Source organism: Nelumbo nucifera, chromosome 5 (genome assembly GCF_055504915.1).
Source record: "Nelumbo nucifera cultivar China Antique chromosome 5, China Antique-T2T, whole genome shotgun sequence".
Lineage (NCBI taxonomy): Eukaryota > Viridiplantae > Streptophyta > Magnoliopsida > Proteales > Nelumbonaceae > Nelumbo > Nelumbo nucifera.
In genome coordinates this window covers 79,609,669-79,625,990 of record NC_142653.1, presented here as the reverse complement: position 1 = coordinate 79,625,990, position 16,322 = coordinate 79,609,669, and the positions used below count along the sequence as shown (strand labels likewise).

The following is a 16,322-nucleotide window of genomic DNA, read 5'->3' as shown; positions in this document are numbered from 1 at the left end:
GGCTTGGCCCAATGACCACTTAGTGTAAGTGTTGGGCCCATTAAGAGCCCATGGTGATGGGCTCAGGGGTTCACTGTCCATAACAGTGAATTCGGCCAGGCCTTGTAACAGAGGCTAGGCTGAACGGGCCTAAAGCCCAATTCGAACTGGTCTAATTTGATTAGTTAAAGAAGGGGGTAGATCTGGGATTTGGATCAGCAGCTAGGATAGGGAGTTATCCCTATCCACTTAGAGAGTCCAGATCCAAATGCAGATTTGGATTTGGAAACTCCTAATAAGATTAAGAGGGCTGATCTAATCTACAGATAAGGGCTTATCCTTATCTCTTAAAGAGAACTCCTAATCCAAATACATATTTGGATTAGGAAACTCCTAATGAGATTAGGAGCTCTCTTTAAGGCTATAAAAGGAGGAGGGCGAACCTCCATTCATCCCAAGAGAACTGATCTTAGATCACAAAAAGAGAGAAGACAGCTACAGTAAGATTGTGCCATCTTCTGCTCTTGTGCCCTCCTCTTGTTGTCGCCATTGCCAGTTCGATCTCCACCGTAGGATCGATCAAGAAGTGTTCTTGATATCAGTCTTTGGAGAAAGGTTGATCTGAAGTCGTGCTCACACTCCATCCATTGAATTCTTGCTGAAGGATTCGGTTCTTGTGAAGAACCTACTGATTCTGCTCCACCCTACGCTGTGTCATCTTCAGTGGGAGTAGTCTTTGGAGTTTTCCTTGGGTGTGAACACCTTCGTTGGGAGTTACTGCTACTCCATATCAGGTATATTCCTCTCCTACCTTTTGGTTTCAAATCTGGTTTGGTTCTTGGTTCAAGATTGATCCTTGAAAATGTAGATTTTCTAAAACAGAGAATGTGATTCCCAGATGGGAGAGAGAAATTTTTTGAAATTTCGCCCTACCTACCTGTAGGGTTCGGCTATCCATATGATGGATCTCTCATCCCTTCAGTCTAGGGGCAAAGCCCTTAGCCCAATTGCTAGCCATAAAAAATAAAAAACAGAAAAAAATAAAAAAGGCACAAATTTTCAAGCATGCATACACCTGAGCTGAAGCGCAAGGTGCACTGGGCAGGTGCCTTTTGAAAGTGTTGTGCCTTGGGGCTAGGTGAGGCGCATACCTTAAAATGTGCCTCGTCTGTGCAGCTTGGCACACCTTGTAAATCACTGCATGGTGTGTAGTTCACAATGTGAGAAGTGTAGACCTCCCAAACACAAGGACACATAAGCTTCCTTAGGAAGAGGAAGAGGAGGAGGGGGAGGAGGAAGAAGAGGAAGGGGTGCATTCACTCTCCCTAAGGCCTCCTCTGAAACCAAGATTCCAATTGAGACCTAAACGAGGGAATGTTCCCAATCAGGAAACAGTTTGACCTATGAAGTTGGAGAGGACAAAATGTTCATGAAATTGATCTTTTAAAGGTGTTTCCCCTAACCAAAGGTCTTCCTATAACCATATGTTATCACCCCTACCCACATCATAACGGATAGAGCTAAGGAACATAGGGTATACCTCATTAATTGCTTTCCAAGGAGAAACTAAAGTTAAGTGAGGATTAAGTTTTGCATCCCAACCATTTCCCTCCAGATCATTAATGCTTGTTATTACTTTGTGACACAACCTATCTCTTTTAAATAGAAATCTCCACAGCCATTTACCCAAAAAATCAGTGTTTTAGGGACAATGTTTCCTAATCCTATCCCCCCTTTTCCTTTGGTTTGCACATTTGTCCCCACTTAACCAAATGATCCTTTCTTTCCTCTCCTGGTTCCTACAAGAAATCCCTCATATATTTCTCTAATTGTCTTGCTATCTGTTTTTTGGGTTGAACATATCAGAAAACAGAAAATAAAGGGAGAAGAAAGGAAGAGAGAGAAAAGAAGAGAGACGAAGAGAATTCTAGGATCCATAAAGTTAAGCCACCAGTCATTAGTATTTATATTAGGGCATCCCAACTAATAATAAAAGAAAGTAAGATTACAAGAATGCCCCTATGGCACTAAAGAACAAAAAAATAACAAAGAATTAATTAATTAATTAAGGAAACTAACTAACAGATTTCAACACTCCCCCTCAAGTTGGGACATAGATGTCAATCATGCCCAACTTGTCACAAATCATTGTGTCGTAGATGATGTAATCCTTTGGTGAAGATGTCTGCAAGTTGATTTGTGGACCTGACATATGAAGTGCACACTTCCCCATTTACAATTTTTTCCCGGATAAAATGCTTGTCGACTTCAACATGTTTAGCTCTATCATGAAGAACTGGGTTGGCTACAATGTTAATAACAACCTTGTTATCACAATACAAGGACATGTGGTTGTCAACAAGAAATCCTAATTCACCCATCAAGTTCTTTATCCACATTACTCCAGCCACTTCGTGGGACATTGCTCTATACTCAACTTCAGCACTGGACCTCGCCACAACATTCTATTTCTTGCTTCTCCATTTGACTAGGTTCCCTCCCACAAAGATACAATACCCACTAGTGGACTTTCTATCATCAACTATATACCTCAACCTTCAAGTGTCCATTTCTTTGGAATAGTAAACCAGCCCCCATAAACTTATTTAGATACCTGAGGATTCTATAGACTGCCTCTAAGTGTGTGGTCTTGGGGGCATGCATGAATTGACCAAGAACCCCCACAAGATAAGCAACGTCTAGTCGGGTCATGGACAAATATAATAGCCTACCCACAAGTCTGTAATTGCTTTACATCCTTAATAATCTCACCTTGGCAATCACCTAGTCTGTGGTTTGGATCAATGGAAGAGTCAACAGGCTTAATTCCAAGTTTTCATGTATCCTGTAACAAGTCTAGGATGTATTTTCTTTGAGAAATAAAGATCCCCTTTTGTGAAAGGGCCACTTCAATTCCAATAAAATACTTCAAGAGACCTAGATCCTTCACCTCAAATTGAGTGGCTAGGAATTCCTTTAGTCTCTGATTTTCCACCTTCCAATCGCCTATGATCACTATGTCATCAACATACACTATCAGGACTGCAATTTTCCCTTCTTTTTTCACAAACAATGTATGATCAGCCTAACATTGTTTATAGCCAATCTATTGCACCGCTAAATGAAACTTACTAAACCAAGCTCTTGGTGATTGCCTTAGTCCATACAAGGACTTCTTTAACTTGCACACTTTTTGCTCTTGGTCTTGGGCATAGAAAACAAGAGGTTGCACCATGTACACCTCTTCTTCAAAATCACCATTCAGGAAGGCATTTTTAATATCTAACCGGTGGAGATCCCAATCAAGGTTAGCAGTAAGAGAGAAAAGAACCCTGATAGAATTCATCTTAGCTACTAGAGCAAATATCTTTGCCAATGATTTAAAAGGCACGCCTAGGCGCAGAGGCGAGGCGCATTTTGGGGTATGCGCCTCACCCAGGTCCTAGGTGCACCCCTTTCAAAAGGCGCACGCCTGGTGCGCCTCAGTATTATGGTCTAACACAGGCTTAGCCTTGCCTAAGCTTGGCAGGCTTACGTTAAGGGACATCATCGTCATTTTCGCCTGTAAGATTTTTGGGAGAATTGATGTTATCTTCAGGCAGACCACCAAAAGCTTAACGTACTCTTTGAGGAGGGGTGGTCGACCTCCTTGGGTGCCTAACCTTGGCAGTCCTAGACCAACTTCCCTTGCGGGGCGGCCCTGGTTAATGGCTAGCATGGCTACCAGGGTTCCTCATGGGTGCACACATGCTCATGGGGACAGTGCATGGACCGGCACTGCGCTACCGACACTCAAGGGAGGCTTGGCATGCGGGCCTAGCTCAAGCATGACCCTTCACCACGCCAGCCCCTTGCCCAAGCTGATTGAGCTATCCCGTTTCCCCTAGCTCACGGGTGTGTTCCGGCCATGGCACACAGGTGTCCATCATCATCGGCATACAAGAGACCCATCACATCGGTGCCTAGTCGCCTTTCTTAAAAAGGCACAGGCCTCACCTTGTGCCTTGCGCCTCAGGCACAAATTGGCCCTTGCACTTTTAAAACACTAGTCTTTGCATAGTCTACTCCATACACCTGAGTAAACCCTTTTGCCACCAACCAGGCTTTATACCTTTCTATCGTGCCATCTACCTTGTGCTTTGCTATAAAAAACCCATTTGCACCCTACTGGTTCCTTACCCACAGGAAGATCAACTAACTTCCATGTACTATTTTTATGTAAGGCATTTATCTCCTTTCATTGCATCTGTCCACTCAAGTACTAAAAGAGCCTCTGCCACATTTTTAGGTATAGGAACACTATCAATGGAAGAGAGGAAAGCACAAAAGGAGGGTGAGATGTTCTCATACGAGACAAAATGGGAGAAAGGATGTTTGGTGGTACAAGACCTAACTCCCTTCCTTGTGCAATAGGAATGTCAAGATAAATGGCAAATGAAGAATCAATAGTAGTAGGATCAAGAATATCAACATGAATAATAGTACCTGGTTGGATAGGATTTGTTCCCCATGGATCTAATGATGTTGGTGGTATAGCTTCAAGTTGCTCGACAACTTTTGAACTTGGCTGGCCTTACGACGACAAAGGAAGACACAAAATCGAGGAGGGTCGAGTAGAGGAGGAAGTACTTGGACATGTTTCTCCTCCACCCTATTCTCCCGCTGAGGAGAAACAGGAAAGAAAGGATCACTCTCAAAGAAAGGCACATCCATAGAAACATAGTATTTCTTGGAAACAGGGTCAAAACAACGATAACCCTTTTGTGAAGAAGGATAGCCCAAAAATACATATGGAATAACACAAGAATCAAGTTTACCACGAGTAAGAGACAAGTTTTGAACAAAACAACGACAACCAAACACACGAAGAGGGATAGAAAAAAGAGGAGCTTTAGGGAAGAGGAGCTGATGAGGGGCCTTGTACCCTAGCAAGTGAGATGGCATGCGGTTGATGAGATAAGCAGCACATAACACAACATCTAACCAAAAATGTTTTGAAACATTCATGTGGATAAGTAACCCACAAGCCACTTCAAGGAGATGGCAGTTTTTCCTTTCTGCAACATCATTTTGATGAGGAGTTTTGGCACAAGAACTACGACGGATAGACCCACACGAAGCAAAGAACTCCATAAGGTCACTGTGGAAGTACCCTTTCCCATTGTCAGATTGGAAAATTCGAATCTCCGTCTAAAATTGAATGAATATCATGCATTGGAAATCCTTTACAATTTTTGGCACTTTATCTCTAGACCGCATGGGATAAACCCATGTATATCTAGAGTAGTCATCAATAAGTGTAATGAAGTATGTATAGCCAAGCTCAGATGATAAGGTAATAGGGCCCCAAACATCAGAGTAAACAATAAGGAAAGGGAAATCAGATTTATTATTTCTTGAAGAAAAATGATTTATACAATGTTTGCTCAACTGACAAGTTTGACATTTAAATTCAAACACTGGAACTACTTTAAACAAATTTAGAAGCAAGACCTTTAGTGGCTCAAAAGATAAATGACCCAAACGACTATGCCATAAATAGACTTAACTCTTACTAGACTGACTCATAGACTCAATAACTGCAAGACTAGCTTTATTCTCTAGCATGTAAAGACCATCCACCATACAGCCTCTACCAATCATCTTCCCCAAGTCCAAATCCTGCAATACACAAGAAGGGAAAAAGGTCACTGAACAGTTTAATGAGTTTGTTATGCTACTGACAGAAAACAAATTTATAGGCGATCGTGGAACATGTAACGCATTAGAAAGGGTAAGTCCAAAAGGAAGGTATACAATGCCTTGACCAGCAATGGTGGAAAAAGAGCCAACATCTAATCTCACTGTCCCTACCAAATAAAAGGTGATAGGACTGAAAACAATTTTACTTACCCGTCATATGATTTGAGGCTCTAGAGTCAACTATGCAAGAGGAATCTAATGAATGAGAGGACACATGGAAGGCGATGGAGAGTTACCATTACCTAAAGTAGATGCAAAGGAAGTCGAGGCAAGAGGAGTAGAATCCATCTAGCGAATTTCCCTCCCATACAGATCCAAATGGTCACAGAAAGAGTTAATAATATCTTCCCGGGAATCGGGTTCCAGGAAGGCTGATAGTGGTAGACTGTTGAGACTCCTGAGAGGCTAAGTTTGTTGTATTGAACTTTTATTGACCTTGTCATACCGGCTTCTTATTTTGATCCGATTTCTTTTTTTTGATAAATAAATGAGATTTATTAATCAGCATAGGAGAATAGTACAATGTCCCAAGGAGAGGCACGAGATGCAACCTCTCCTGGTTGGTTAAGTACAGCTTCCACTATATTATAACAACTTACAAAGTAGCACAAAAAAGGACCTCCCTAGATACCCCTGTATAGCTACAGAATGAGCCATAGTATTAGCTAACCTACTTACCCATTTTACCTCAAATCTCATGTTCCTAGTTAACCACTTTACTTTTTTTATGAGTTCTTTGTAGCCCCAAATGGTAGCATCCGGGTTAAGCAGCCACCTTGTTACCACCTGAGAGTCCCCTTCAACTAGGAGATGCTCCACCCCAAGTTGGTTAGCAATCTAAATTCCTTGTACTGCAGCTAGTATTTCCGCCCTCATAATGTCCCCCACTCCCACCGGTCTTGAGAATAAGGAGATGATGTTGTTGTCATTGTTCCTTAGGACACCCCCAATACCTGATGGCCCAAGGTTACCTTGGCTGCTTCCATCAAAATTTAACTTGATAATACCTTCTAACGGCGGATCCCATTCTGATAATCTTTTGTTCTTCTTTGTAGAAGTATTAGCTATTACTAACCAATTCCTCCACAAATCATCAAAAGAGAAACCATCGAATATCTCCAAGGTTTCCAGCCAATGTATTGCTCTTGTTAGAAGACAGTCCTTCACTTCTTCTAATCTTCTTTCCTTCTCTAAGAAAACTCTTGCATTCCTTTCCTCCCATAGTGTCCATAAGGTTGCTACCTTGACTCATTTGCACATGAACTTGCCTCTTCTAGTGTGCCAAACAAAAAGAAGGGTTAAATAACATACTTAAATCAATTGGCGGAGACCACCTCCCTCCAAATAAACTAAGGCTCCAACTCCATAAGTCTGTAGCAAAGGAGCAGGAAATCAGCAAATGGAAACAGTCCTCATTCTGGGCCATGCACAAGAAACACCAATTCGGGGAGAGACATAGAGAGGGTCTCTTTTTTTGCAAGCTTTCCAAGGTATTGATTTTCCCATAGTGGACTTCCCAACAAAATACAGCAATTTTTGCAGGGATAGGTCGGGCCCAAATCTCTTTGAAGGGGAACCCTTGGGAGATGGGGTTGGAACTAAGAGATTTTTTAAAAGAAGAGCAAGTGAAAACACCTTTAGGAAGGGGAATCCAAACTCTTTGATCAGAAGAAGTGGGGTCCAAACAAACAGCCTCTAGTAAATGAAGAAGCTCAGTGATCAAATCAACTCACCATCCCTCAAACCCCTACGAAAACCGAAATCCCAGTTTAAAGACAGGGGACTCAACGGGTTCGGAAGAAAATTTGCAATCTTCCCATTTTTGTGAAGGGAAAGGAAATAAAGCGATGGGAATCGATCTTTGAGGGGTTGAATACCCACCTAAACATCCTCCCAGAACCTAATAACATCACCAGAGCAAGCATCATACTTGATAAAACTGAGGAAGCAAGGAAGAATGCCATGTATAGCTTTCCAAGGTGTTGTGAGGGTAGCTCGACAAGATATCCCGACATCCCAACCATTTCCTGAGCAGCCATAAATACTCAACACCACCTCATGCCATAATCTCTCTCTCTCTCTCTCGGGACCATCTCCATAACCACTTCCCTAGGAGGGCTACATTCTTCAACACTATATTCCCTATCCCTAGACCCCCTTCTTCCTTAGGTTTATTAACTATCTCCCATCTAACCAGATGATCCTTCTTCACCTCCCTTGGTTCCCACAGAAAGTCCCTCGTTATCTTCTCCAATTTCTTAGCCTCCCTTGGTGGAATCCTGAACACTGATAGGTAGTAGGTTGGAAGGTTGGAAAGTGTAGCCCTAATCAAGGTCACCCTACCCCCTATTGAGATGTAATTGATCCGATTTCTTACTCAATTCCTAAGCCCACTTTGGCTTCCCATGGAAGTCCCAACATGTATCCCTGATATCTCTAGCCTTCTGACAATGAGTACACCATAACTTATCCTTATCATCAACTTTCTTCTAGAAATCACCCTTCTTAAAAGAATTGCTGCCTCCTACACCCACACTCCCTTTTGCTAATAAGGCAACTTGCTCCCCCTTTGAGTCATTCATCACATTCCGCCTGCTCTCTTCGGATTGTACTAGGGCATACACTTCTTGTACTGAAGGAAGATCTTAAATTCCTAATATCTGAACTCTAAGAGACTTATATATTGGGTTCAGCCCCAAGAGGAAAGCAAAGACTCATTACTAGGAAACCAGAGACTTGTAGGCCCTAGAATCAGCATCACACTTCCAGTCTATGTTCTGATAGTGGTCCAGTTCTTTCCATATCGAGGTCAAATCTGAGTAATATGATGAGACACCTTTCCCCCTGCTTACAAGTAGAGGAGGCAGCTTGCAACTGGTATATTTTGGCATAGTGACGTTGCTCTACACAAGTAGATTTTGTCTACTCCCAAATCTCAACAGCTGTTTCAGCCCACATGAATGCCTTCCTGACCGGAGGCAGCATGGAAAGTAGCAGCCATGACATCACCATGTTGTTTTCCCGATCCCATCTATCATGCTCTGCACCCTGAGACTTCGGTTCATTGGTTTTACCATTAATAAAGCCCACCTTCCCCCTGGCAGTTATGTACAGTTTAATTCCCCTTAACCATTCTAGGTAATTGAAACCATCAAACGGTATTACAGCCATGGGGAAGATCATATCAAATCCTTCACTCACTCCACCTTGATTGGAAGGCCCACTAGACACACTAGAATCCTCAGATGACATGATATAAAGTCTGATTTGGCAGTTCAGTTCAGTTCAGACACAATTCAGCGACAGTTCAGCCGAGTTCAGTTCACAGTTACATGGGAAGCCCAGTCTAGTTCAGTCAAATAATAGATCTTAGGAACACCACACACATATAAGGTGGCAATTCAGGAACACAGCCCTTATATATAACCCTTCATCAACTACTTGAGCACACAGACTATAATTCCCCAAGAGACATTACCAAACCACTGTCACACAATCTCAGGTCATTCAGACCTACACCACCCAGTTGTCTGGTACAAGAAATAGGATCACCCGATCCACAATTCCAAAAAAAAAAAAAAGTGGTTGCAGGTTATCCAGACCTCTAAAACCCACTTACCTGGGTAAAAGAAAGTATCACACGATCCATAGAATTAAGAAGACTTGCCTTCACAGCATCAGAGTTCCCTTCTTTTAGGGTTTTCTTGGCACACGACCAAGAAAGAAAGGAAGAGAACCTAAAAGAAAGCCCTTCAGATCAGTTCGACCCACTCCCTAATCAGATTCGATCAACAGTAGAGGAGGAACTGAGAGATTGAGGAAGAAGAAACTGAGAAGACTTTGTCACACTGCTTCTAACCCCAGAAAACCTGCTCTGATACCATGTTCTCTGGGTTGAACATATCAGAGAAACAGAAAAGAAAGAGAGAAGAAAGGAAGAGAGAGAAGAGAAGAGAGACGAAGAGAACTCTGGGATCAAAAAAGTTGTCATTAGTATTTATATTAGGGTGTCCCAACTAATAATAAAAGAAAGTAAGATTACAAGAATGCCCCTGCAGCACTGAAGAACAGAAAAATAACAAAGAATTAATTAATTAGTTAAGGAAACTAACTAACAGATTTCAACACTATCTTGGTCGGGATATGGAAGGTGAACAGAAAGTAAATAGGTAGATTTGCTAATGTAGCTCTAATTAGGGTGATTCTTCCTCCTAAAGGAATATAATTTCTTTTCCAAAGGGCTAGCTTCTTTGCAAACCTCTCAAGCACCGACTTCCAAAATCCATCAAACCTCGGGTTTCTAACTTTTCTTTTCTTTCTTCTCTTCTTCACATGAATATGTTGATTTTCTATATTTTAAAACTAAGCTTTGGCAACTACTAGTGAAAGATGACCCCTATGGAACCTAGGGAATTACCCTAGGATGCAGGGTTTTGCTAAAGAAAAATATCATCTATGCAATGCCCAGATACAACCTGTCACCTAGCCTCATCTTAGCAATTAGAAAACCATGCTTGTTATTCAGATCAATACTATTGTTTTTCTGCTGAGACATCAATAAAGAATTTTATTTCTGTTTTTACCACAACTGACAGTTATAGTAGAATTTCTTCTTGCTTCTTCTATCTTTCTTCCTTGTGCCTGGTAACACTTGTATCTGAAACTTACTGGCTACGGCTGCTTTGAAGGATTTTTCTGCTTTATACGCATCTGACTAATCAGTTGCCATCTCCTATTTTATGCATGATGTTTCTTCTTATCAAAATTTGTATGGTTGTATGCCTGACTATTCCAGACTGCATGTGTGTGCATGATGCCTAGAATGCTTGTTTTAGGCAAAAGTTAGGGAACAAGTGCTTCCTATTTCTAAAAAGAGTACAAAATATAGGCCTAGCCAATTAGCATTGAAACCATAAAAAGAGGCTAAAATTTATGTAACATGACAATGAAATTGCTAAAGAAAATGTCTTTCAGGTCTACACTCCTATACATGCGCTATTGAGACTCCATTAACACCTATCAAGATCCATCAGACTCCAATTTAGCTCAAGAAGAGGGATGAAATCCATTTATTCGTCCTCCATATCGATCTTTAAAGTCTGCTAAGTGTGAACCCTAGTTTTTCTTTCCAGAGCAAAAGGTAAAGAATCCTAATTTCACAATTCATTTTCTCTCAACCCATTTGATGAGCATAACCCATTAATTCTAGCAGTACCCTTTAAAACCTTCACTTTCCAAGCCTACTCAAGACCATAGCAACTGTAATTAAACTTCAAATAATTCTGTTGACAAAATAAATAAATAAAACAAGAGGACCATATCTAGACCATCCCCCCAAAGACTCCAGATCACTATGACGATTACTGGATGATAGCCTTGGGCCTTTCCATGTTTAACTGCTGTCAAGAGAATCCATTGCACTAAATTGGATCACCATTTAGTGTCTACTGCTTAAACCGTAACAATAGTCCTGCACAATCTAATCTACAAGATTCTTTAATCACCTAGTTTATCCTACATCCAATGAATTTGAACCCCTTTTCCATCTTGGCAATGTCTAAACTGTATCAATGAACTAACACATATTCAGGAATCTCACCAGAGGATACCTTGTAATTTCATAACAAGTGTACTTCATATCTGAATTCTCAACAAAGTGAACAAACAAACAAAGCAATCATGGGTATTTTGGTAAAGAATGAGCAAGTGGCAGAGAGAGACAGAGATAAGAATTTTTTGGTGAAGGCAAGGAAATATTTTTTGACAAGCAGGAAGTTAGGGAAACAATAACAATACAAAAGAAAATTCATTGACTAAAATAAATAAAAGGAAATATGGATAGGCACAAATTTACCTGCTCATCAATCATTATGATACAAATGCCACGTTCATCTTTTCCACGACGACCAGCTCTTCCACTCATCTATCATATTGAAAGCATTCCTTAATAAGAAGGATAGAATAAATCCACCAAGAATGCCACAATGAATGCAATCGATGAAATATCCACTTACCTGGATGTACTCACCAGATCCAATATAGCGATGACTATCACCATCCCATTTCTTAACAGATGTGAAAACAACAGTTTTGGCAGGCATGTTTAAACCCATGGCAAACTGTCACAGAAAGCCAGGCAAACAGTTAGCAATTCAACATAAAATATGAAATGCATTAGAAACTAGACATGGTAAAAGAAAAACCGCCATGGAAAAGAAACTGCATAGGTTCCTGATAATCATCTTACTGTTTCTGTAGCAAAAAGAGCCTTCACAAGGCCTTCTTGGAAGAGAAGTTCCACCAATTCCTTAATTATTGGAAGAAGTCCAGAATGATGAACAGCAATGCCTCGTTGAAGTAGCGGTAACATTAACTCAATAGCAGGTAGGTTTCTGTCTTCCTCATTCAAGCAAAGCACTGCATTTCGGAAAACCTGTTCAACATCATCTTTTTCCTCTTTGGTGTTAAAATCAAGTTTGGACATGGACATTGCATGTTGTTCACACTCTCTTCTACTGAAGCTGAAAATGATAACCGGTTGAAATTTTCGCTCCATAATCATCTGAAGTACAAGAGAATCCCAACAGACACCATCTAAGAAATAGTGTGTAATTATTATGCAAAATAACCTGGGTGATAATGACACCATGATAATAAGAAAACCCTAACCAGGATAAATTGCTAGTTGACTGATAAAAAGAAACTATCAGTTTAAAACACTAACAGATCCCTAGGTCAAACCAGAAAGAGAGATTGAATGAAGTGCCTCTATAAGAATTTAATGGTTACTATATCTAACAGAAAGACTGTCATAGAGTAAAGATGGAAAAAGGAAATTTTTTTGGATCAATAACAGGTAACTTCAATAAAATAAGATTCAAACATATATAAAGCAGCTAGCCTTGGCTAGCCATTACAACATCGAACTTAATTAATCATTTCCCAATTACAAGGTGTGTGGTTTTATTGGGATCTTTTAAGGGACTTCTTAGAATGTTTCTTGCTTCTGGTGATATCTTATCACCTCCTTTTGTACTTTTATCTTTTTTTAATGAATTTTTATTTGATTCTTCAAAAAAATAAAATTAATCATTCCCCAAAACATATCAGATCTGTTTTCCCCTAACTTAGCTAACCATCAGCAGCCACAGAGTTCACAGACCTTGGAGTACAAGAAAACCTAATATTTATTTCAGCCAAGCCATCTCTCTTAATGCATATCTGAATTTCCAATATACCCCTTTCAGCATTCTTCAGCCATCCTATGACCACCTTCAGATCCTCTACCAAGATATTGCTGAGGTTGAATGATTTAACCACTTTCAGACCCTGCAGAATGGCATTCACTTCTGCTGTGGTCAAATTTTCAAAGCCTAAAGGACTTGAGTATTGCCATAAGCATCCCAAAAAGCTCCCTGATACCTGAGGGTCCTAGTTTGTCCAAGCTGCATCCATCAACTTTTTTCCTTTTATTTGCTTGTTAACTTAACATTTTATTAAGATGAGAGAATTGAGGTTACAAATAATCAGGTCCTGCATCCATCAACATATAACTTGGTTGAGTTGTCTTGGGTTGGGTCCCATTCCACATTAACAATAACTTTCTTGAGGAAGAGACTACAACCTGTTCCCAATAACCATTTAAACAAATCTAATGTCTTCACTTCACCCAATAGATGGTCTTTTTTTTGAAAGGTAAGGTAAAAATTATTAATAATAGAAGAAAAGATACAACAGAATCCTAGCCAGAGGAGGATTGTCCAAGGAACAACTCAGATTACAGACTCCAAAGGGACTAGGACCTGAGCAACAGAGGCACATTCAGGTGCTTGAATTCAGAATTTACAGACACCCAAGAAATCAGCTTGCTAACCACTCACAGCACTAACTCAACTGGGCTTTTCATTTTGTTACAAAAGATTCCATTCTTTCTTTCAGACCAAAGGACAGCTGTAGGAATGGTTTTCCACACCAACTTTCCTTTTTCTTCAAACCCCCGATCTTCCAGCAGCACAGCAGGTCTTTGACAGAGCTCGGCATAACCCAGCAGTTCCCAAGTCCCAACAGATTTAAGGAAGTGCTCCCACACCTGAGAAGAAACTGGGCAGTGAATAGTTAGGTAATCTGTAGACTCGGGCGCAGAAGACCACAAAGGCCACAAGATACATCCGGGAGCTGTAATCCTCTTCTTTCCAAATTGATTCTAGATAGGCACTTGTTTAAAACCATAGTCCAGACTAGAAAATTAGACTTGGAAGGACTGATTGGATTCCAAATCTGCTTGCTAGGAAAACCAGAAGAGTCTGAACTGCTGAGCTTGAAAACCAAGGATTTGACTGAGAAGCAACCATCACCACTCCATTTCCAGCTCCATTCATCCTCCAAATCGACACCTATACCCTGTCCCTGTAACAGTTCCCGCAGCTCCAAAATCTCACCCATCTCCCAATCACACAAGTTTCTTCTAAATTGAGGGACCCATGTCACAGAATTATCAGAGTGAGCATAGGATTCAGCCACCGAGACATCATGATTAGCAGCACACTGAAAAAGGAGAGGTAAGGCCTCAGCCAAGGGACTATCCATACACCATGGGTCCTTCCAAAACCTCAGTCTATCACCTCTGCCCACCTTAAAGCTTAAACCTTCCGAGATAACAGGAAAAATCTTCTTAATGCCCTTCCAAATAGAGCAGCCCCAAATTGGATGAGGGTCTTGAGATCTCCAATTATCCCAATCCACCCCATACTTAGCAGCTATTAGGTTCCTCCACCATGAATTTCTTTCTGAGGCAAATCTCCAGATCCATGTGCTGAGAAGGACAGAATTAAATACCTTTAACTTCCTTATTCCCAGACCACCTCCCTCCATGGGGAGGCACACTTGATCCCAATTAACAAGATGAATTTTCTTTTCTTCTTCCCAACCTTTCCAGAGAAAACTCCTATGTAAGTTCTCCAACCTTTTTGCTGTTTTAACTGGGATAAGGTAAAGAGAGAAGAAATAAGTGGGAAGATTAGGGTGTACTTTTTATAAGGGTCACTCTGCCCCCACCTGAGAGGTATTTATCCTTCCAAGAGGACAGCTTTTTCTCCATCCTCTCAATAACTAGATCCCTAATAGCAGTAGAAGAACACTTTGCCCCAAGGGGAAGCCCCAAATATTTCACAGGAAGGAATTCCACCTAGCAAGCCATCACCCTAGCACACTCCTCCAAATTAGGCACCTCACCCACCAGAATAAACAGACTTTTATTCAGATTTACTTTAAGACCTGAGAAAACTTCAAACCAGCAAAGAATCCCAAACAAGATCTCCAACTGGTTTGGAGAGGCATCCAAGAAGCAAACGGAACAAATTGGAGGGTGTTGGCTTTCTCCTCCCCTGGGAAGTTGCAAAGCCTTCCCAAATGCCCTCCCCAGCAGTCCTCTTGCTGAACAAAGAAAGTAATTCCAATGGCACACAGAAAAAGCAGGGGAGAGAGAGAGGGTTTCTCTGTCTTAATCCTCTAGAGCTTTCAAAGAAACCTGCGGATTGTCCATTTATCAGAACAGAAATTTTGGGGGAAGAAATGCAAATTTTGATCCAGTTCCTCAATTTCTATCCAGAGTTCATTCTCTCAAGCACAAAATCCAGGCACTTCCAGTTTACATGATCATAAGCTTTTTCAATATCCAACTTGCAAACCAGACCAGAAATCCCCTCCCTCCTCCTAGAGTCAATGAGCTCGTTTGCAATGAGAACAGAGTCTAGTATTTGCCTACCTGGTACAAAGGCACATTGGTTATTGGAGATCACACTATTCAAAACCCCTTTCAACCTTTCAGCCAACACTTTGGCCAAGATTTTGTAAAAACCATTCAGAAGACTTGTAGATCTAAAGTCTTTTAAGTTCACAGCCCCTTCAACTTTCGGGATAAGGGTGATAAAGGTGGCATTCAAACTTCTTTGCAAGGGAGCATTTGTATGGAAAGCATGAAGACATTTATCAAGTCATGTTTTACAAAATCCCAGCACTTGACATAAAAGAGATTAGATAAGCCATCCAGCCCTGGGGATTTCTCACCTTCCATCTTGCTGATTGCTTCCTTGATTTCCTCCTCCGTAAAAGGTCTCTCAAGATACAACTTCTGTTCTTCACTTAGCTGCTTGAAAGGAAAGTCCAAGGGAAGGGGTCTAATAGCCCAGTTTTCCTTGTATAGGGTTTTATAGAAAGTAGTGGCAATCAGTTTGATTTCAGCAGCTGAATCCCCCACTCTTTCTTCACATTCCAGCTTACTAATTGAAGAAGCTCTGTTCCAGGCATTGGTCATTTTATGGAAAAAAATGTGTTTCTATCCCCCACCCTCAACCAAGTGGTCTTAGCTCTCTGTCTCCATCTTATCTCATCTTTGACTGCCAACTTCTCATACATGGTTTTTCCCTTAATTCTTTTGAGCCTCAAGTCCTCAGAGATTGGGCCTAGTTCTTCAGCTCTATCAGTATCTTCTATTATACTTAGACAGGCTCTCTGTCTCACTTTTATACTTTCGATAATTACCTCCATCTCCCTCTGTTTACCATTTATGTCACTATCATTTCTTTCCAACCATATGCCCCACA

At 40.9% G+C, this 16,322-nt stretch overlaps 1 protein-coding gene across 3 annotated transcripts in view; it reads right to left on the bottom strand.

The window, feature by feature from the left end:
• The window catches only part of HEN2 (RNA helicase, ATP-dependent, SK12/DOB1 protein), a 39,738-nt gene that overhangs the window by 10,592 nt on the left and 12,824 nt on the right, over window positions 1-16,322 (bottom strand). For all 3 annotated transcript variants that reach the window (XM_010253910.2, XM_010253909.2, XM_088887486.1), the window contains 3 exons: window positions 11,969-12,283; window positions 11,736-11,840; window positions 11,576-11,644 (listed from right to left, as the gene is read on the bottom strand). In XM_010253910.2, coding sequence (XP_010252212.1) covers window positions 11,576-11,644; window positions 11,736-11,840; window positions 11,969-12,283 — 489 coding nt within the window. The remainder of the gene's footprint in view (window positions 1-11,575; window positions 11,645-11,735; window positions 11,841-11,968; window positions 12,284-16,322) is intronic.